The following is a 21,471-nucleotide window of genomic DNA, read 5'->3' on the forward strand; positions in this document are numbered from 1 at the left end:
ATTACAAGGAAGGGGGAATGAACCAGTCAGCCATAAATTGCAAGAGAACCAGAATGAATCAGCCTCCAAGGACACCTGGCCTGGAACTGAATGCGAAACTGTAACGAGAGGTGTCAAAGTTCCAAGCTGTTCCCAAACATCCAAAAGGCATCCTATTGGACACTGATGAACTGGTCAAAGGAGGAGAGCAAAGAAAAGGGGAGAAAGTGTAACCTTTGCGTGGGAATATTCAGATCTAGCTTTACTTTCGCTGCAAGCACTTAACTTTAGTTTCAATTTCAATTTCAATTTCAATCATTTCAATCAAATGGAGTTAAGGGTCTTTCTTTCCTAAATGTCTAAGTTGGGGCAGATCTGACATATTTGATTTAAAGATATGACAAAAGATATGATGTGCTTATTCCCACAGCCTTCCCCTACTGAATTTAAAACTCTGCACAGTCATAAATAATAGCAATCATTTAAATATACAATTACCAATGTCCAAATGTAATAATTTGGCAATGCTGACAGAAGTAAACGTGATTTGATTTTGTTTTTAATAAGTTTTTGAAGCTAGTTAAAATCCTCAGGTTATGTTATGTTCACATATACTGCTAAGTAAGATTTCAAACCAAAGCTTGTTGAGTAAGTTAAAATAACCCAACTATGACATAACACAATTCAAAAATCACATTATGGCTTAGTATTTATGTGAATCTTGTCTAAGTATAACTAGATTGTGCTAATCCTATGTACACACATTTTTTTTTTACTTATGTGCCCATCCATTGTGGTTTAATATTTTGTACAAACTCAATCTCTGAACCTTGGTACCAATCTCTCAACCATCATATTAATCATGGTTGAGATTGACATTGACAGAATTTTTAACTGCTGTGACAGGCATCAGGAGAATGGAATACAGGAAATTCACATGGAAGAGAGTGATTGAGCTCCTAATTTTTTCATCCCGCTCAAAGCTCTGTGACATCTGCATCAACCATTGAAATTCTGTCATTGTAAGAGCAGTTCAAAATATTATCTTCAGGTGGAATATTATCTGCACTGCCAAACAAACTAAATATGCTTCTTTATGGTGTTGTATATGTCTGAAGTACCTCAATTTTGTAAAATCTCCAAGGGATCAGAGGGAGATAAAGCTTCCAGAAGTGATTCTGTCATTCCAATTTGAGTCTTGGCAAGATCAAGGTCTCCTTTCAGCTTTGTTGTACTGCCATTGACTTCAGTGGGTTCTGATTTATTTGGTAAATGCTTTCTTATTAGCTCCATTTTGTTCAAAGAGAAGATTTAATAACCTGAAAAGGGGAGAAAGTGTAACCTTTGCGTGGGAATATTCAGATCTAGCTTTACTTTCGCTGCAAGCACTTAACTTTAGTTTCAATTTCAATTTCAATTTCAATCATTTCAATCAAATGGAGTTAAGGGTCTTTCTTTCCTAAATGTCTAAGTTGGGGCAGATCTGACATATTTGATTTAAAGATATGACAAAAGATATGATGTGCTTATTCCCACAGCCTTCCCCTACTGAATTTAAAACTCTGCACAGTCATAAATAATAGCAATCATTTAAATATACAATTACCAATGTCCAAATGTAATAATTTGGCAATGCTGACAGAAGTAAACGTGATTTGATTTTGTTTTTAATAAGTTTTTGAAGCTAGTTAAAATCCTCAGGTTATGTTATGTTCACATATACTGCTAAGTAAGATTTCAAACCAAAGCTTGTTGAGTAAGTTAAAATAACCCAACTATGACATAACACAATTCAAAAATCACATTATGGCTTAGTATTTATGTGTGAATCTTGTCTAAGTATAACTAGATTGTGCTAATCCTATGTACACACATTTTTTTTTTACTTATGTGCCCATCCATTGTGGTTTAATATTTTGTACAAACTCAATCTCTGAACCTTGGTACCAATCTCTCAACCATCATATTAATCATGGTTGAGATTGACATTGACAGAATTTTTAACTGCTGTGACAGGCATCAGGAGAATGGAATACAGGAAATTCACATGGAAGAGAATGATTGAGCTCCTAATTTTTTCATCCCGCTCAAAGCTCTGTGACATCTGCATCAACCATTGAAATTCTGTCATTGTAAGAGCAGTTCAAAATATTATCTTCAGGTGGAATATTATCTGCACTGCCAAACAAACTAAATATGCTTCTTTATGGTGTTGTATATGTCTGAAGTACCTCCAATTTTGTAAAAATCTCCAAGGGATCAGAGGGAGATAAAGCTTCCAGAAGTGATTCTGTCATTCCAATTTGAGTCTTGGCAAGATCAAGGTCTCCTTTCAGCTTTGTTGTACTGCCATTGACTTCAGTGGGTTCTGATTTATTTGGTAAATGCTTTCTTATTAGCTCCATTTTGTTCAAAAGAGAAGATTTAATAACCTGAAAAGGAGAAAAACAGATGCCAATTTAGTTCTCATTGACTATTTAGTACAAATTTGAGAGAAATATTGCTATACTTATCTGACTTTAAATTACAATTTCCTTCTTTTTTGCAAGAATTGATAAATACATTTCATATTTTAGGTATACTCAAGTTTTATTTGAAAGGTTGAAACTAGTTGTTACTGAAAAAGGCATTCCATGTTCAAATTCTTTTGTTTTTCCCTTATAGCCAGTAACAATGTCTACATGATAACATTACAGTGTAAATTTCCTTCACTCCAACACAAAATCTTACCATCTAGTGAGTTTTGTTTCAAAGGATTAAATGAAGAAAATCAGTTCTAATTAACAAATGAAGGAAAATAAATGTGTCACAGGATCCGATCCAATCTGGGTCGGTCACTGGGACCAGAGGCTTTGTCTTCCAAGCTTTTGGACTCATCCTGGAACCTATCTTCAGGGAACTTCTCTGTGTTGTAATTAAAATTGCCAAGTTTGTTTTCATAACAATACGTTTGGGACCATGTTCTATCATAACCTACCATTCAAATGAGATGTTGATCAACACCATCACAATTAATTAGGGGCAACAGTCACTGCCAGATGCAACAATTTATGGGCTTCAGGACAGAATATTTCTTCCCTCACAAAAACCATTTCTACTATGCACTACCACTACTTGTAAAAATTATTTCCCCATAACTTTGGTAGAATATTTCTAGCATTTTCTTGAGAAAATCATTGAAAATATTTCCCTTCTTTCATAGCCTGCAAAGGAAATTGTAAAAGTTGCGCAAATGTTTTGTTGCAGTCCTCCCTCCCCAAAATGTCTAATTTAGGGGCTAAATATCTTTGTTAGTGTTACACTCTTTCCTGACATGCAACACAGAGAGGATTGTGAGAAGTTTCCCCTTCTACAGATACTCAAATACTTATGAGGAAGGCATTCCCCCCCACTCACACACAGATGAACATACTGAGGCACAAACATACTTATGGGTATCCCTAATTGTAATTGACAGGCACTTCTGGCAAGGCAAGTTTCCAGAGATTTCTGTTTTTCAGAGTGTACACAGAATTAACCTATGTCCCAATCCTTTTAATCTCAACTGAGATGACTAGGAGGGGGAAAAATAGCTGAATCAGAGCGACTGCATCTCACTGTTAAAACTCCAGAAAACCACTAGATGGGACCATTTTCAGCCTAGATATGAGCCCAGCTAATTCCTGACCAACTCAACCTTCCTCACTTGAAGTTTAACAGCAAGGAAGGGGTCTTCTTGAGGATTTCTTCCTATAGTGATCTAGAAAGAACTAGACCTTCCTATGGGTGAAAGAAAGAAAAAAAGAACCTTCTTCATAGGACTCAGGAAGACCTCTAGATATAATGAACAATCAGATGGCGCCAGTTTGTATCTTAGTGGTTGTAATCTGGTAACATAGCTCAGAAACTGGAACCAAAGATTCTGTTACTTCCAACATATCACAGCACTTTGAGTCAGTATCAGATAATCAGCTTGAAGAGAAGTAACAGAATGGAAGATATTTTCCTTCCTTCATCTTGCTCCTATATCCTTGGTCGAGAAGAGGAAACTAAGACAGTGATACTGAATACCATCTGAAATAGTAATTACCCTGCACTGTCCAACTGAGGCAGTGGGGCAAAAGAGACCTTTACAATTGTGCTTTATTTGCATTATTGCAAAGCAATACAAAGGCATAGAAAACTTTTTTTGGACAACAAAGATAGGCAGGCCTATTATATCAACCACAATCATAATTCTTATTATTCCTCCTCTTTCACCTGTAGTTCAAGTGGGGGTTCACTGCCGTTAAGAAGATCCTGAATTTCATCCACCTGTGTATCAAATTCCTCTAACTTTTTTTCTTGGAAAAGGACATCAGCCTGAGAAGATACAGAAAACAAATTACGTACAAACTATCCAATTATAAATTTTATTTTACTGGTTAGTATTGAATAGAAACCATAATCCGCTGCCCTTGAAGGTTGCTGGAAGCAACGACTGGGCCAAAATGCAATGGCATAAACAGTTATGAACACAACTCAGGATACCCATATAGCACCTCTGCTGTTAAGTTAGACTGATTACCAGTGAAGATTACCTCTTAGGAAGCCCTTCATGGCACGTAGCCTGAATACCAGAGGGATTGCCTCTTTCCCATCTTTTCTGCCTATTCCAGCTAGGCAATTCTGGGAACTGAAGTCCACATGTCTTAAAGTTGCTGGGGTTGAGAAACAATGCATTAAGCAATGTAATTTGATAGGAACTAGAAGGATTTTTTTGCATGGCATCTGCTCTTTGAAACAACATCTCCCTGGAGATTTAGACTGACCTGACTTTTTGAACCTTTAAATAATCTCTGAAAAATGGGGTTTATTCCTCTGACTTTAGGAAAGACAAGGATATACCCACCTGGTGTTCAGTGTTTCTATTAAAGTATGTGTCCCCCTGCCATTAATTTGCTTTTGTTTTTAAGTACTTTTGGTTTTATTTTGTACACCACCTGATGTTGGACAACCTTATCAACTTACCCACCTTTGCATCTTTGAAGAATTACAGATAAAGCAATGACTGAAGATAACTTAACAAATATTGTTATTTGTATAATAAGGCCCTGAGGATAGTCCCTCATAGTTTGGTCATACTTGTGCGGCCCCTACTCTGATCCTATTCAAATATGTCCTTAAAACCTGGCTTGGACTAGAGTGGTTGTTAGGCACTTTGAAATATTTGTGGTGATGGCATTTACAGAATGTTTTCCATGATCTCTGTATTGTTCTATTTTTAATTGTTTTATGCTGTACGTCACCCAGAGTCAGGGTGCAGCCGACAGCCTATAAATGTAATAAATAAATAAATAGGCAAAATAAGTTTTTTAGATGGCTACAGTTCTCAAAATCCCTGACTGTGGCCTTGCTACATGTAGTTAAAGGCTTGGAAGTTTTCACAAAGAAGGCAAAATAATATCCGTAATATTTATCCTGTTACATAATGTAGCAGGGATTTAACATATTAATATAATACTCTATTGGTCTCAATCTATTTACAGTGGTAGATTATACACTTTGTATATCGAAAGCCCCAAGATCAATTTCTGCCATCTTCAGGTACGATGGAGAAATACTGCTATTTGAACCATCACAGAGCTACCAGAGGTATCATCACTAATGTAGGTAATACTGAGCAATATGAGGGAGTGATTTGATTGGGAAAAAAAATAATCTCATGACAGACAAAATATTTGCACTGGATTCCTATTCCTTTTTAGAACCGGCTGCATCTTAATAGAAGAAAAGTAAGGGTTTTGAAGATCTCATATTAAATTTTGTTATAACACCTACTATCATTTTGAATTAAAATTCCCTTTTCATGATAAAAATAGCTTTTCAAACATCTCTTTTTCATATCTGCATCTCATAAAGAAATGCAAGGTATTTTATGAATGAATCTTATCATTGCATTCAAGCAGAGGAGAAGAAAGCCAGTATATCAAGTGGGATGTACATATAAAGGAAGCATCCTAGAGGCAGTGTTTGTGGTGATCCATAAGTAAATGAAAAAAAAAATAGCAGAAAGGATGGCACTATGGAAGAGAGAACAAGGAGGAAGGGGGAAAAAACAGAATTTTACATCTTGAATCAAAGCTTGATGGTATTGTCCCATTCTTCATCTAGTTTAGAAAAAGTGGCCTGCACTAATGGAATGACAAATAATCTCGAGTTCTTCCATACCATACCTCCAGTTCTTCCAATTCCTTTTCAGTCACGTTCCCATCATCTAAGGTCTTCTGCACTGCATCTGACCATTCGTCAATCAAACTGGATGTGTTAAGAAGCTTGTCCCATAAAGCCAGAGCTCTTTCCAAGTTTTCACAATAGCTTTCAGTCCGTTCATTGATCTGGAGGAGGGAATTATGTTTTCCCAAAAAAGAGAAAGAAACAGAACATAAAGCTTTCTAATCAAGCAAGAACATGAAGAGAGAGGCAAGGTAAAATGAAGCCAGAAACAGAAACAAATAAGGGGAGGGAAGTAATCCAATGTTCCCATGGGATATAGCCAGTTTCTTGCCAAATACGGCTCTAAAGATTATCATATCAAAGATCGCAATAGCTCTCCAGACTCTAGAGACAGGTTTGGCAAGGTGGCTAGGTTTATTAGATGGAATCTTCTCCCAATAATGTGTCCTAACTGGTTTTAGTTAGGAACTGCCTAGGTATATTCATTAGGCAGTCAATATCCTTCTCTAGCTTTTTAAAGCTTTGAAGTAAGACATTCTTAAGATCTACACTCATGGAAAAACTTCTGGGAGTGCTAAGCAATATAAACAGCACAAAACAATATTGCTTGTTTCTTTATATTTTTGAGAATTGTCTCCAACAAGAATTTGCATTTCTTTGAGTCCCACTTTGTTTTAAGCATGCTCCGATTATAACTCAAATTTCCCTCCTTTTAGGTTCTTCATCATGCTAAGTTTAATTTAATTTACTTTGAATAATATTTCGAAATCAAAATTAATTATTACAATGAATGATAATCTGGAACATAGTTAGCTTATATAACATACATCCAGCCATCGGTCCACAATAGCATTAGCCTCATTCTCAAATGGGGGCTCCTCAAAACTCTTCATTTTGTTCACTTGAGACTGAAGATTTTTGCACATTTGGTTTAATCTATCAACATCTTCAGAGTAACTGTTAAATTCTTCCTTTGCCATGTTGACCTATGAAAAGATGAGAATACCCATTTATGAACAAGTCTGTTGCATTTGTGGGAAATTCTAAAGAGTAAGAAACTTGTCAAAATGGAAAAGGAGAGGCAATACACTGCCTTTGATTTTCAATATTTATATTTGTTTCAGCATAAAACAAGAATGAGGAAAAAAAGTAATGGAGTTGTGCTTAATTATGAATTTTCCAAGTTTTAAAAAATTCAATTACTTTTTATCAAAAATTAAGTCTATTGAAATATTTTAAACCTTGGGCAATATTCTGCTTTCTTTTTGTGCAGATGCTTTCTTTCATTAACTTGCATAATAGCTATATCTCAGGTTTATTTGTTGGCTCATTCATCTTCTTTTCAAATATATGGACTCGCAATTCTCCTCTCACACATTTGCCATATACTGTTCTATAATATTGAATTACACTGTCAAAAGTATGTTGAAAGCAGGACCTGAATTGTTAACGGCAAATCAAACCTCAAATATTTTGTTCTATATAATTGGGGTCTCCAAACCCCGGTCCATGCCTGACACACCAGTAACTGGGCTGTGCAAACAAGCAAAGCCCCATCCATGAGATGCAGGCAGCATGCGAAACCACGCCCACTCCAGTCTATAGAAAAACCTCTCACCGTAGAACCGATACCTGGTGCCCAAAGGTTTGGGTGCCTTCACTATATTAAAATAATAAACATTGTTTTTCAGGTAATACAACATTTACTTTGATAATGACAGTTGTTTCCAAAAATAAATCACTCATTTTAATTTACAGAATTGTGTCACCAAATTTGTGTCTCTGAAACTTGCAAAATAACATTTTTATTTTCCACTTAGGATTTCTGAAGTGGCTCTTTTATGCCCTCAGAACACATAAACACAGGCAGTGGAGAACTGACCGTTACCACTTGGCAATTATAAAGCTTTTGTTAATGACAGCTTTGTTCCCTGTCAGACAATACTCTGTTTTTAGTACATTTCAGCTAGACAATGAGAAAGTAGGACAAAGGTTTTGAAGCAACAGATGATAGACAACTTGTCCGCTTAGTCTTCTAACAGAAAAAAATAAGCATGAAACTCTGCACACTTTGGAGTGGAAAAAATTTCAATTTCTTTTCTTTCCAATGCAGAATTGAGCCAGATCAGGAATGACATGGCAGACCTGTGTTTTAAAGGCCAATTCCCTTTTAAAAAAATAAACCCACAGCTAAGGACCCTCTCTTTACACCTGTGAATTAATAAACTGGAAATATAGCAATTGATGTGTGAGAAAATGCTCATGGTATTGTTGAATTCAAATAAAACAATCTTGGCAGAAAGGAAAGATACATCACATGTTCAAATCCAAGTATTTGGATTCTGACTCCTATTATTAATTACATTATGCATAAGCTGGGGAGAATCCTAAAAGACCAGGAATGAGAAATCTTTAGGCCTTTATTTAAATAACAAAGATGCAGAAAGAGATGTCAAGATTTTTCTGAAATGGAATGATCCATTTCAAGTCCTCTTTGAGGTAAAGTTAAATCTTCAAAGCAAGTAAGCTAACAAGTATGTATTATCAAATTCTGAATCATCTACCTCTTTTCTTTATATATTTTGTTAATGTTGACATTGTTGTCTATTGATAAACTTTGCTTTCTATTCAAACATGGAAATATTATTGACATACTGAAATATCCTAAACAGATAGTCCTCAACTTACAACAGTTCATTTAGTGACCATTTGAAGTTACAACGGCACTGAAAAAAGTGATTTATGACCATTTTTCACATTTATAACCACTGCAGCATCTCCATGGGTCATGTGATCTTTTGCAACCTTCTGACATGCAAAGTCAATGGGAAAGCCAGATTCATTTAACAACTGTATTGCTAACTTAACAACTCTGGCAAGAAAAGTCATAAAATGAGGCAAAATCCACATAACAAACTCTCACTTAGTAGCAGAAATTTTGGGCTCAATTGAGGTCGTAAGTTGAGGGCTACCTGTATTAAGATCTTGTTTCAGAGATATATTTCATGATTTACGGAAAGTTGGGTACCTGTGAATATTTCTTCCTCTATCCTATAGTAAGCGCTTTGCATGAAACTTATCTATATCTTAATCAACAGGAAGCTTCGCCTATAGACATGGTAACAGCTGAAAAATCTCAACACTTGCAGGATGAGGCCTGGAAGAAGCCCAGATTGTTGGCTTGGGAGCTTTGTCTCCTATCTCCCCATGGAGTGTTGATGGTAACACTGTACACAGGTGGGGCTTCTCCAATAAATCACTGCTAAGAAGACTGTGTTCCATAGCAGAGAAGATTTGTTTTCAGATTGTATCTGCAGCAGGCTGGGAGGAATGCAATTGGTGCTTAATAGGTATTAGCCAAAGGGCACCAAGCAATGCATCTCTAGACTGTAATCTACACAGATTCATAATTCCCATTTCGTTACACCATGCTATACACACTCATAGAATAGGATTATTAGAATTTTATCTTTGTTCACTATGAATCTATAAGTTACTAGCTGCACTGGATAGGCAGCAATAGACCAAAATGTAAGACACATAAAACACAGTGTTCTGGAGCCAGACACTGGCTGTTCAATTTGAGGATAACATTCTGAACTGAGAGTTTTATAGGGTTCCATGACTAGGGATTAGACCAGAGGTGTCAAACTCAATTTCACTGAGAGCTGCCTCAGGGCTGTGTTTGATCTGCGGGGAGGGGGGGGGGCCCAGGTTGACATCACTCATGTCAGTGGTGCCTGTGAAAGAAAATGGGCTTGTGAGCTCTGTTTTCAGCTGGGACAGCCTCCTGAAACCCTCTGCCCGCAAAACAAAGCTCTGGGAGGGGCCTACGTGACCCTCATGAGATCTGTTTTTGGTTGGAACAGCCTCTTGCAACCCTCTGTCAGTGAAAACAGAGGTTAGGAGGGCTGTGCACTGCCCTCATACTTCCGTTTACACTGGCAGAGGTACCATGGGCCAGTCCTTCGCTATTTCCAGGGCAGCCCTGCAGGCCAGATCTAAGCACCCCGTGGGCCAGATCCGGCCCACAGGCCTTGCGTTTATCACCCCTGGATTAGACCTTTGTGTCAACTGATGATATACTGTACCTAAGTGATATATAACAGATGATATACTTAAAACATTAGAGCTGTCTTTTAATGAAGTGATCAGCAGTGAAGGAGGAAAAATACTTATGACTAATTGCTAGGTCTTTGTTTAAAATGAAAGCCTTCCAGTTGTCAATGCATTGTGCCCCATGCCCATCACCGAATGCTCATTTGCACAGGACCAGAGAAATGGTTTCCCATGTACAGAAAATTCCCTAAAACTTCACCTTAGCAATTATCTTCTGCAGGTTTTCTTTTCCCATGTAAGAGGCTTGCTGTGATAGGGCATTTTCTTGCTTCAGAATAATGCTAGTCAAACAGGTTTTGCAGCTTTGATATTGCTTCAAGAGTTCCATTGTGCTTTTACAATACTCACGCCTATAGAAGGGAACAAAGCCAAAAGAAAATTGAAGACATTTACCTGCCTAAAATTAGAGAACCTTATTTTGAATGATTATGAACATGTCAAGGAATCTAATATGGCCATTCAACTCCAAAGTAACTAACCTTTCACAAAAAGGAGGAAGAGAATTAATAGCCTTTAGGACTAAACTAGGGGTTACATGCAGGAATATTCTTTCATAGTTTCATATACCATCTTAGAGGAAAATTAAAATTAGAATCATACTACATAAGGAGAGGAGTTTAACTTATTTCCAGTTTTGCATCGCCCACGCCTAAGCTGCTGTTCTAGTTATGATAGATGCCTATGATAATTGGCATCAATTTATTATGAAGATAACTGACCATGTAAAGAGAAAAAGAGACTATCTATGTCTCCCACAATTGGGACTAGCAACTTGGTCATTATGCAAGGTGGTTGTTAAATGAACGCACAACTGTGCTTATGATCTTACTTCAGTTTACACGTCTGTAAAAATCCTAAAGGCAAGAATAGATTATAAAGTGTTTTTTTCATCGCAGTTATAACTGCAAATGGTTACTAAACCAGGCAGTCACTAAATGAGGACTATCTGTATACATCACTGGCAGCAAAATACATTGTATTTATTAATCAAATTTTTATAACTGCTCCTCTCTTTAAAAGCGACTCTGGACAACATACATCAAGTAAAACCACAAATATGTAAACAACACATATAAGAATATAACAGTCCATAATTAAAATAAATATTATAAAAACAAATAAACAAAGGGAGCAAGGAGGGGGATAAGAATGGCCAGATCAGAATATTAAAGTAGGGGATCCCTTCTTGGACTCTTCCAGTCATTCTTCCATAGTGAAAATTTTTAATTCTATGACATTCTATTTCCTTACCAACATAGACAGTTTCCTACACAAACTAAAGTTTAATCATCTGTTGTCCAGTTATCATTTAAAAGTTGCCCAGTCCTCAAAAGTTGTAATATGCAATACTTCCAAGTAAGAGAAATGACCCAGCCAGGATTTATGAGAATTCTGGATTTCTATGAACAAGTCAACTCACTTGTTAAATACATTGCTTGTGTAATTTTTCTTTTTGCAATTTCTAGACACATTTTTCATCATTTTCTTTTTATAGTATTTTAACTGAAAGTTCCAGGTTGATTTTTTCCACAACCAGAAAATGTAGCTTGCTTCTGGCTTACAATAACTGAATTGTTTAAGAGTTAATAATTTTGATAAACAAAAATTTTTTTTCATGAGTTCTTTAACTTCCAATTAAAGGAGATATAAAAGGGAAGTTATGTGTTCCAGTACGAGTGATCATTTACTGTATCTCTAATTTATTGCAATGTGTGAAGATGGGTAAAAGCTCAGTCTACAACTGCATGAAATATAGCAGAACAGCATATATAGTATATAGTACAGTCCTAATGAAATCTATTCAGAAGTAAGTTTTACTGAATTCCAGTAGGACTTCCTTGGAGGCACATATAAACATAGAATTGTGACCTACTTTTCAGTAATTGCAAGTTTAGTTTTCTTCCATAGGTCCTGGGTAAATCTCCACTGCTGACTGACTTCATTGTCCTGGGCTTTTGGCAACTGGGAAAATTGACTAATCTCATTCAAGGCTTTCATTTCTGGAGCACAGCGATCCAGCTTCTTCCACAGTTCATCAAGCAACTTCAACCTATATTATCAGGAGAAAAAAATAGATTAATACTTTATAATTTCACTGTGACTATTTTGATAGTCTTTATTTTAAAATACTTTGATTTATTATGTCTATGGAGATTCTCTGTCATCCAGGTAATGGTTGTCCCAAAGGTGCTTTTTCAGGAGGTAACTGGGCTTCCTTGTTAGAGCTGAAGAAGCTTCTTGGATGAGAAGCGAAATGTCTTCAAAGATAAACAAGAAAGTCCAGTTGCCTCCTGAAAAATGAACCTTTCAGATTTATTATGTTGTATTTCATCATTATATTATTTTAAAATGCTTCCAGTTTCAAGAAGGGCTTCAACTTCCATAATTCCCAACCATAAGATCTAAGAATTAGTGAAAAAAATGTTTACTCACCTTTGCGAAATAGCAGGAATTGTTGGGTCCCTTAAACCTATCACACTGATTGAATCATATATATCTTGAAGATTTTTAAACAGCTCATTATTCCTCAAGGAAAATTCTTCAGTCTTTTGATTCTGAGTTGCTTCAGAATCAATACAGGGGTTTTCCTTTACAAGTAGAGCTGCTACCAACTCTTCACAGCTCATCTTTTTTTCACCGCTTTCAGCCTCTACAAAATAGATATGAAGTTGCTTCAATTTCTCATCTAGAGTTTTGGCCTCTTTCTCCATGTGAGAAACCTCCTGCATTGACTGTGGAGACGAGCTCAGCGATGTAGAAGCATCCATAGAACATTGAATATGTCTCAGGGAAGCCAGAAAACTTTCAAAATCTTGCAAAACTGTTTCAATAGCTTGTATCTTTTGACTCATTTCTTCTAACCGTATTTTATACTCGCTGATTATTAAACCAATGGCCTGCCGATCTCTTTGGTCAATTGTCCATCCTGCAGGGCTCTTTTGTTCTTGGCTGTTGCATTGTTCAATACAATTTAATATAGATGCCTGAATTTTCTGAAAGAAAGAATGATAGCATCAGGAAACTATGTTTTATGCATATTAATAACTACAATGCTATTATACTTAATAAATCTGAGGAATGAGAGATGGCCCTAGAGCAAAATGTTAGACTGCATACTTTTATTCAGAAAGGCACAGTTTGAAAACCTGACTTCTCTAAGTAAGGCTGGAAAAACTCTTGCCTGATAGTCTAAAAAGCTATTACAGGTCAACGTTGATGGACCAACAGGTCAACTGGATATAAAGTAGTTTCTAATATTCCTAAGCACCACATCTACTTTTGTAGATGAAAACTGATGAGCAGACACGTTTATTCTTCTAGGGGAATAAACAAATTTGGAGGAAAGCACTTAAATAAGTCTTTGGGCCATAATAAACATTATAGCATAACTCAGAACCTCTCTACCACTTTCCTTCAGAGAAAAGTGGCTGAGATTGGGAAGTTGAACTGAGAAAAGAGGAGGCTTCAGCAGTTCTGCTTCTAAGTTCTTTTCTGAAAATTTCTTTTTGCAATTTTGCACTTAGGATTTCTGTGAATATAGATAATGCTCTAGAAGAATCTGGTGCTGACCTATTGAAGATGGCTAGGTGTGCTTCAAATGCCAAAGAAAATTTCAACATAATCAGTACAAACCTTCACTTTCTTGTACAGAAGATCAGTTTTACTCATCACATAACGTGGAATGTCTCTTTTACAAAGCTGTTCTTCTGATCTGCAGAGTAAGACCCACTCGTTTTCTATTGGCATAACATGGGCCAAAGCAGCCTTTAAAGATTCCATCCTACAGGGCAGCAAGTGCAAAATCAACAGGACATCACTTAAGGAAATGTCTCCACATGTTGTACAATATATAAGGACAGAGTAGTTCTTGACATAACTCCATTAACATAGAATGTGGTATACACCCAAGGATTTCTGTTTTTTGCTTTTTCATTAAAGTTCACAGGTCTTAGCTTTTAAGGATCAGTCAGGCTTTGTAAAATTTTGACTAACGGGAGTAGGATAATCAACACCCCAACTCACCATTTTTTAAAAAATACAAATAAAATAATTTAAATTTAAAATAAAATTTAAAATAAAATAAAAAAAATACACGTGAGCATAAGGAAAAAGTCTAGAAAAAGAGCAAAACTTCCTAAGATCACTTTCATTGCCTGCAGAACTTATTGAAGGAACTGGCCATCCATGAGGATGTGCTATGCTTATCAAATCTAATGTCAACCATGAAATTGGCTTAACTGTGTCCATTTTCCTTTTTGTAGTTTTCTCTAGGGAGTTTCTTTTCTCATGGCTTTAGGGCTGACACAGCCTGGAGTGAAGGGGCCAGGGAGGGGGTTGTAGAGATAGCTAGAGTATTGTAGCCTAAATAAAATTCCTTCCCGTGGCAATCGAGGACATTGGTGCAGGTGTTCGAAAGGTGGAGACTGAGGTCACCTAGCAACTGGACTGTATGCTTATTGGACCATGTGACTGGAGACTCTGGGAGGAAGTGCCAAATTTTACTTTTAACTGGGTGAAAACCCGGTGGGAATTTAAAGCCGGTTTTTCACCGTCACATGCCGATTTGATATGTCCCAGTAAAATGTTCTTTGAAGGAATGGACTGCCTCGGAATTCTTTTTGAATGGGATGTATTACTTGGAACCTTGACATCTTCGGTAATTTGATATGTTTGATATCACTCCCTTTAAAAGTTCATAGTGATTGGGCAACCTGAGCACATCTCTGTTATCTTCATTTTTGTAGAATATCTGTTGTTCCCTTTCAAGGCTAGATGCCTTTTTTTTTAAAAAAAAAAGAGATCTTCCTAGAAATCAATCCAGATTGTGCATTATAACTTCTTCTCACTTTCTGTGGTCTCAGTCCATAAGGAGTACAAGCCATCCCCTCTTCACATGAACAGATGAATACTTAAGAGGCAATCTGTAAGCTGAACCAACTTTCCCCATCTCTCACACCATCTGATAAGTCAGACTAGTTCAGAAGAGGGCATCACTGATTTTCGTGAAGACAAATCTATGTATGCTTCCCTTATGTCCAGTCAATTAGCCCACTGCTTCTTCAAATTTTAATTTGCCAACTGTACCTTTTATCTAAAGCAAACTGGAGCTCATCCCATTCTTTGTGCAAATCTTCCAAGTCCATCTCACATGAGAACTTCACTAACTGTGAAGCCACAGAATCAAACAGTTTCCAGGAAGAATCACCTTTACGATCTAAAGCCTGAAACAAAGTGTATAAACTTTAGTGGCGCGCTATAATTTTTTAAGTAACATTGTCAGATTTATAAACCCAAAAACAGAAATAATGGTCAACTATGCTTTTTTCCACAGTTTTACCATAGTGTGTTAACTGAGACAAAGCACAAACAGTTCATCTATTGATTATAATACATTCATATAAATTCTGATTGGCATATTAATAATTTAATTAATTTAATAATTAAAATCAATTAATTTAAATTTAATAATTTAATTATTAAAATTAATTCATTTGTCAATTCCTCTGCATGAGAACCTAATGAATGATACATAATACCCCAAGATAATGTTTTGTGCTTGTGTGCAGTGAATTGCATCGTGACATTCTTTGGCATCAGCCAAGCTTCCTGTCTTACCAATTTAATATTTTTGTAAAAAAAATTTTTTTTAATTAATATGAAGTTAACAGGACATAAACCAAAGCATCAACCTCAAGCAGAATCTTATATTAACACTGTTACTGGCTCTCTCTGTGGCCCCCGAGTCATTTCAGAAACTCAAATGGAGGTAGTTGTATTGTAGGCTGTCGTTTGTCCTCTGTTTTACAGGTATTTTGTAACTGGCTCCACCTGACTTAATAACCATTTTATGAACGTGTCCATTATATTCTCACAAAATTCTAACACAGTCACTTGTGGTAAATGTCTGAGGAACCCTTACTTCCAGTATTTGTAATTTCTTCTGAAGGGAAGAAATGTTTCTCACATCATCGGTTAAAGACGGAGTTATAGTCTCTCTGATGCTCTTTAGGTGAAGTTTCAGATTATGTCTTGCTGTGTCATAGCTAAGAGAAAACATGATATTATTAGTAATATTATGGAAAATTGGACATGAAAGCAAGATTCCAGTTTCTTCTAATGCTGCCTTCTCGTCCTCATATTCATGAAATAATTCAAACATCTGTTTCCTATTGCTTTACTTTCTCATTTCTTCTATCAGCCATCTTGATTTATAAAATAATCTTCTTACTTACGTATTCCTGGCTTGAGAGGAGACGAAAAAATAAGCGATAATTTGTTAAATATAATATGTAGAAGGTAAAATTGTTGAAGAAATAGAGGATATGAAATTGAACTACGAATAGAGGTAATTATATATAATTAATAAATAAGGATGTAATTTATGATAGAGATATTTAGAATTAGAATTTTTTCTGTGGCGGATTTCACGGAATCCACCCTCCACAGTAGGGGATCACTCTTTGTCCCGTCGCCTCCGAGTGTTCCCTTTTCTTTTGCTGGGTCCAACTTTACCGTTGCCGGTCTCCAGATACAAAAAATCGGGCAAAAAGAACAGAATCCCGTCTTCCTATACCACACCACAGTGATGCCACCCCAGAAGCCCCAGAGTGGAAAAATTTTGTTATGTCTTTTTTTTTAATGTTTTTTTTCTTTGTGTTGTACTTTTGTACTATGTTTTAAATGATGAAACATCAATAAATACTATTTTTACAAAAAATAATCTTCTTACTTGCATATCCTAAATGAATGGGTTTTTTTATGTTTAAATTTATTTTCTGCACCATGCACAAAAAGAAGCAAGTTCTTAAATTAAATGTTCAACATGCAAGTAAGCAAATCCAACCAGGAGAGATCTGATTTCTGAGGCTGAGGAAGGAACACTGGGGAATTCCTAAAGGGAGACAAAGCAAGGCACTTCACTCAATTGGAACAGCCCTAGCCTATTTCAAGACCAAATGATTGTGAAATCTAAAATAAGTATTCAGACTAGTCCAAAGAGGAAAAATTTAAGGAAAATGCATTTTATGTTACTCTTTATAATAACTCTAGGACTGGAATCTGACAGATTAAAACAAGTTAAACCAGTTTGAAGATTCTGCTTTATTTTTTTTAAAAAAGGTTTACAAAATTTACTCCAGATATTTCTAGTAAATACCTATTTCTTGTCATTCAATATTTTACACCAAAATATACCTTTCTTTTAACTTTTTTAAGGCCAAGTCTCCACCACTTTCCAATTTTTCTGCATGGTGTTTGCCATTTTGAAATTCCTTTTCTGGTTCCAAATTTATACAAGAAACATCTTCTGAATCCTAAAAATATAACCAAAATAGTTAAATAATTGTGATATATAATATCCATAAAAATAATTATGTAGATTCAATAGAACGAGACCTTGTTAATTTTCCATATAAAAGAAATCTCAACCTCCAAAATTAAAGATTTTGTTTAAAAAGACTAAAGCCACAAGGAAAATTATTTTCACAGACTTATTTTATCCTAATTCAGGACATTTTATGTGAAAAGTTGAGAAATTGAACATTTATGTTTTCCCATTCATGTTGCTAAAGAGGAACTTTCCACATGCATAAAGGCTGCATTCAGCCATATCTAAAGCCAAATGTCCTTGTCACAGTAATTTTTTCCTATATATTAAGAATGGTAAAATAGTAAAATGTGCTTGGACTAGAAAATACATGTTTTACAGAATACAGATCTAAAATGCTTATAGAAGGTAGTTTTTAAATCAATCTGAATTTTCAAATAAGCATCTGAGATTTGCTCTCTGGTTTACCAGTCAGAATTATGAAAGTGGCAAATACTATTCCTACAATTTCTTTTAGACAGAATAAATAAATGACTAAGCAGAAAAAGTAAATTCGGCTATATATTTTTATTCAAAACTATTATCAGTGGGGGGTTGTTGTTTTTTGTTAATACTAATGGGAACTTCCGAGATATTTTTAAATTAGATTTATCCAGACATGAAATTCCGAGGCTGTCAAGGGAACAACTTATGCCTGATTTCAGGAAGGATTGTAATAACTTTTTTCTGCTTCTTTTAAAAAGTTGCAATAGAGGAAAACCTTTATTTGAAAGGCCTTGGTGCAGCAGACTTTGCATGCAAAGGATGACATTCCATTGCAACTTATGTCATCTGAATCATAATCCTATGAGGCAATGGTGTTGAAGATCCACCTGTAGGCATGCCTCTGACTTTCACTGCCTTCTCACTCCACTCACTGTCCCCATAGCCAGCTGTACTCATATGCTATTCAACAGGTCTGAAGTGTCCAAGCAAAACATCTTTGTCAGTGAGAGGGAACTTTCAGGCAGAAGAGACCTGCAACTGCTACGCCAAGTATTTCTCAATCTTGGCAACCTGAAGATGTGTGGACTTCGAGCGGCTAAGAAAGAATGGCTGAACCAGCTCCATTCTGGAAGCCCAAGGAGTTAGAACTCAAGGTAAAAGTCAGTAGGTGATGATGTAGAAGCGATGCAACAGATTGCTTGTATCTGAGGAGGATGCAGGGTAGCTGCTTATTATAGGATAACAATTTGTATTAAAAGCCTTGATTTCAAAAGGTATTAATGAATTAATAGCATGAATGTTATGCTATACTGAACAGACCTTATAATCACCAATGGAGAAAAATCTTGTGCGAAGAAGAGCAAATTCTACAGCATCTTATGAATTTCAGGTTTCTAATATGTGGCTCTGTGATCCATGCAAGACTATTTTTCAGGCTGTCACATAATAACAAACAGGCATTGATCTACAAACATTTATCTACATACATCAGTCTTCATCAACCAGTTAAAATGCAACTCCCCAAACTCAGTTTTGGATTAGGGAAGGCTGATCTACGTGAACATTAAAATGTGAGTATTACCTTTTCAGCTTCAGGATTCTGAGATGATACCTTCTCTTCATTGACTGATGCAGGTGTAAACTCTCTGAATTTGAAAATGAAATAACATCAGAGCAAAGCAATGAAAAATACATCTTAACACTGAAAAAAAGAAAAGCACCATCCCAATTCTATTTAATGTTACTGAGAAAAGAACTCAAAGTTTCCCAAACTTCATTTCTTGTCTTCTCTCCCTCTCATCTCCACCCTGGCTCTTCCGTGGAATTAAAATGCGTCATATTCTATTCATATATCACAAACAGTAGCATCTGCGGGGACTTGCTATTTTCATTGCAATGATGAAAACAACATTACAACATTGTGTTATAAATTCTGTCCTTTTTGGGTACATGTGATACCGCAATGCATGTAAAAAATGGTTGGAGCTGGTGACATAAAATCACCCCACTGTTGTTCTTAGTTTTTTTTTTTTCCCGTGTGCCCTCCACATGTCACCCTTTCCGAAAAAGTACTTTAATTTCAGGGCCAATTTACACATAATGGTGAGTTATAAGCTTCTTCCTCAAAATAGCTTACCACACTAACTTTTTGCAAAATGTCCGGTTTTAATTTATAGCATAGTGAAATCCATTACTCCAGCCATGAAATGAGGGACAGTCAAAGGTGTGAAAGAGTTAAGAATCTCTCACAAAAGCAATTTTATTTGATACTAAACCAACTATAACTGCCCCCATGCCACAGTTCTGTACTAATTATTGAAAATACCCACCCTTTCTCAGGTGAATGGTCATCGCCAGTCCTAGATACCAGTTCATTGTAAATAGTTGCTGCGCATTGTTGAAGTTCTTTTTTCTTTTGCTCATATTCTGCAATTGGCAGCTTTATTTTGGACTCCTTTTCCACTTTGGTTATTTTATCACTCATGGTTTTCAAAGCTTGTAAGCAAGTATTAAGCTCACCCAGGCTACCTTGCTGAGAAAAGAAGGCCTAAATGGATACAGAAATGCAGATACATCCATCTTGAGTACTCCAAGTCCTTATTAACTGCCAATCGAAATCACCTGCACTCGTCCCATAAAACTCTTAATGGTAGTCCCACAAACACATTTAAACTTAACCTAATCAATCATATTCTTTGAAGCATTGTGGCTATGTGGTAACACTATGGATAAGGAATGTCGGCTGAAATTCAGAAGCCAGAGAGCTGACCAGTTAAGATATTCAACTGTCATTGTTGATGTGAAGTTGAGCTCTTTGGTCCATTAAATGACCAAACAATATGGTGCTTCAAATTCAATATCCAAAGGTGCCTTGGAGCAGGGATCTCCAACCTTGGCAACTTTAAGCCTGGCGGACTTCAGCTCCCAGAACAGCTTTGCTGGCTGGGGAGTTCTGGGAGCTGAAGTCTGCCAGGCTTAAAGTTGCCAAGATTGGAGATCCCTGCCTTGGAGTATGCAGCAGGGGAAATATAACATCTGTCTGCAACACTTCAAAAAAGGGACATGCTACAAGGTACTTTTTAGGGGTGGTGGGGGGAGTCCAAAGCACTGGACAGCCAAATAGCAGAGAAAGAACTAAAGGTATCAGAATATTTACCCAGTTACTGTTCACCAGTAATTTAGCTCACAAGTACCATTTTGGATTTTAAAAAATCCTTACTTACTATAGACAGGCAGAATATGCACATTTTCAGCTCAGGTACATAGATTCTACTGAACTAGTAGATTATAATTATTTGTTTCAACAAATTAAATTAACAGTAACAGAGTTGGAAGGGACCTTGGAAGTCATCTTGTTCTGTTTCCCTTCCCCCAATACTCCCAGCAAAGAGTCCGTCAGAGGCCTTCCTTTTTTTCCCCTTTTATTTACATAGATACATGTCCTGGCCACGTCTACCCACGGGCCTGCCAAGTTTCTGGAGATAACGAGGAAATTATAGATAAGGCCAGAATTACTCACGAATATATTCTTCCCTCCATTGAAATAGTTAGCTCGCGCCAATTCATTAGCTCGCGCCAACTCATTACTTTGTCCAAGACAAAAAACCAGGAAGTCCCGCCTCCTATTTATAGTCTCTGCAGATGTCACTGCATGACAATTATGACTTGGCTTTGTCCCAACTCTTCCGCTGCTGCGCGCGCGATTACATCTCGTGACCTTGCATCGCTCCAAAACTGTTCTTGGGGCGTTGCCAAATCAGAAGGAGGCTCCATGGAATCAGGCTGTGCCGGCCTCCCCATCCCTTTGAGTGGGTGCCAGGGAGGAAAGGGCTCAAGAGAAGCAGGGCTGGCCAGGTCTTCTCCTC

At 36.5% G+C, this 21,471-nt stretch overlaps 1 protein-coding gene across 11 annotated transcripts in view; it reads right to left on the reverse strand.

The window, feature by feature from the left end:
* Nucleotides 1-21,471, reverse strand: part of SYNE2 (spectrin repeat containing nuclear envelope protein 2) — a 276,441-nt gene that overhangs the window by 178,413 nt on the left and 76,557 nt on the right. For all 11 annotated transcript variants that reach the window (XM_058162907.1, XM_058162909.1, XM_058162908.1 and 8 more), the window contains 13 exons: nucleotides 19,936-20,153; nucleotides 19,188-19,251; nucleotides 17,488-17,606; nucleotides 16,214-16,337; nucleotides 15,379-15,515; nucleotides 13,927-14,074; nucleotides 12,727-13,286; nucleotides 12,167-12,343; nucleotides 10,493-10,643; nucleotides 7,002-7,160; nucleotides 6,174-6,335; nucleotides 4,219-4,320; nucleotides 2,211-2,411 (listed from right to left, as the gene is read on the reverse strand). In XM_058162907.1, coding sequence (XP_058018890.1) covers nucleotides 2,211-2,411; nucleotides 4,219-4,320; nucleotides 6,174-6,335; nucleotides 7,002-7,160; nucleotides 10,493-10,643; nucleotides 12,167-12,343; nucleotides 12,727-13,286; nucleotides 13,927-14,074; nucleotides 15,379-15,515; nucleotides 16,214-16,337; nucleotides 17,488-17,606; nucleotides 19,188-19,251; nucleotides 19,936-20,153 — 2,322 coding nt within the window. The remainder of the gene's footprint in view (nucleotides 1-2,210; nucleotides 2,412-4,218; nucleotides 4,321-6,173; nucleotides 6,336-7,001; nucleotides 7,161-10,492; nucleotides 10,644-12,166; nucleotides 12,344-12,726; nucleotides 13,287-13,926; nucleotides 14,075-15,378; nucleotides 15,516-16,213; nucleotides 16,338-17,487; nucleotides 17,607-19,187; nucleotides 19,252-19,935; nucleotides 20,154-21,471) is intronic.

This window comes from Ahaetulla prasina, chromosome 1 (assembly GCF_028640845.1).
Source record: "Ahaetulla prasina isolate Xishuangbanna chromosome 1, ASM2864084v1, whole genome shotgun sequence".
Lineage (NCBI taxonomy): Eukaryota > Metazoa > Chordata > Lepidosauria > Squamata > Colubridae > Ahaetulla > Ahaetulla prasina.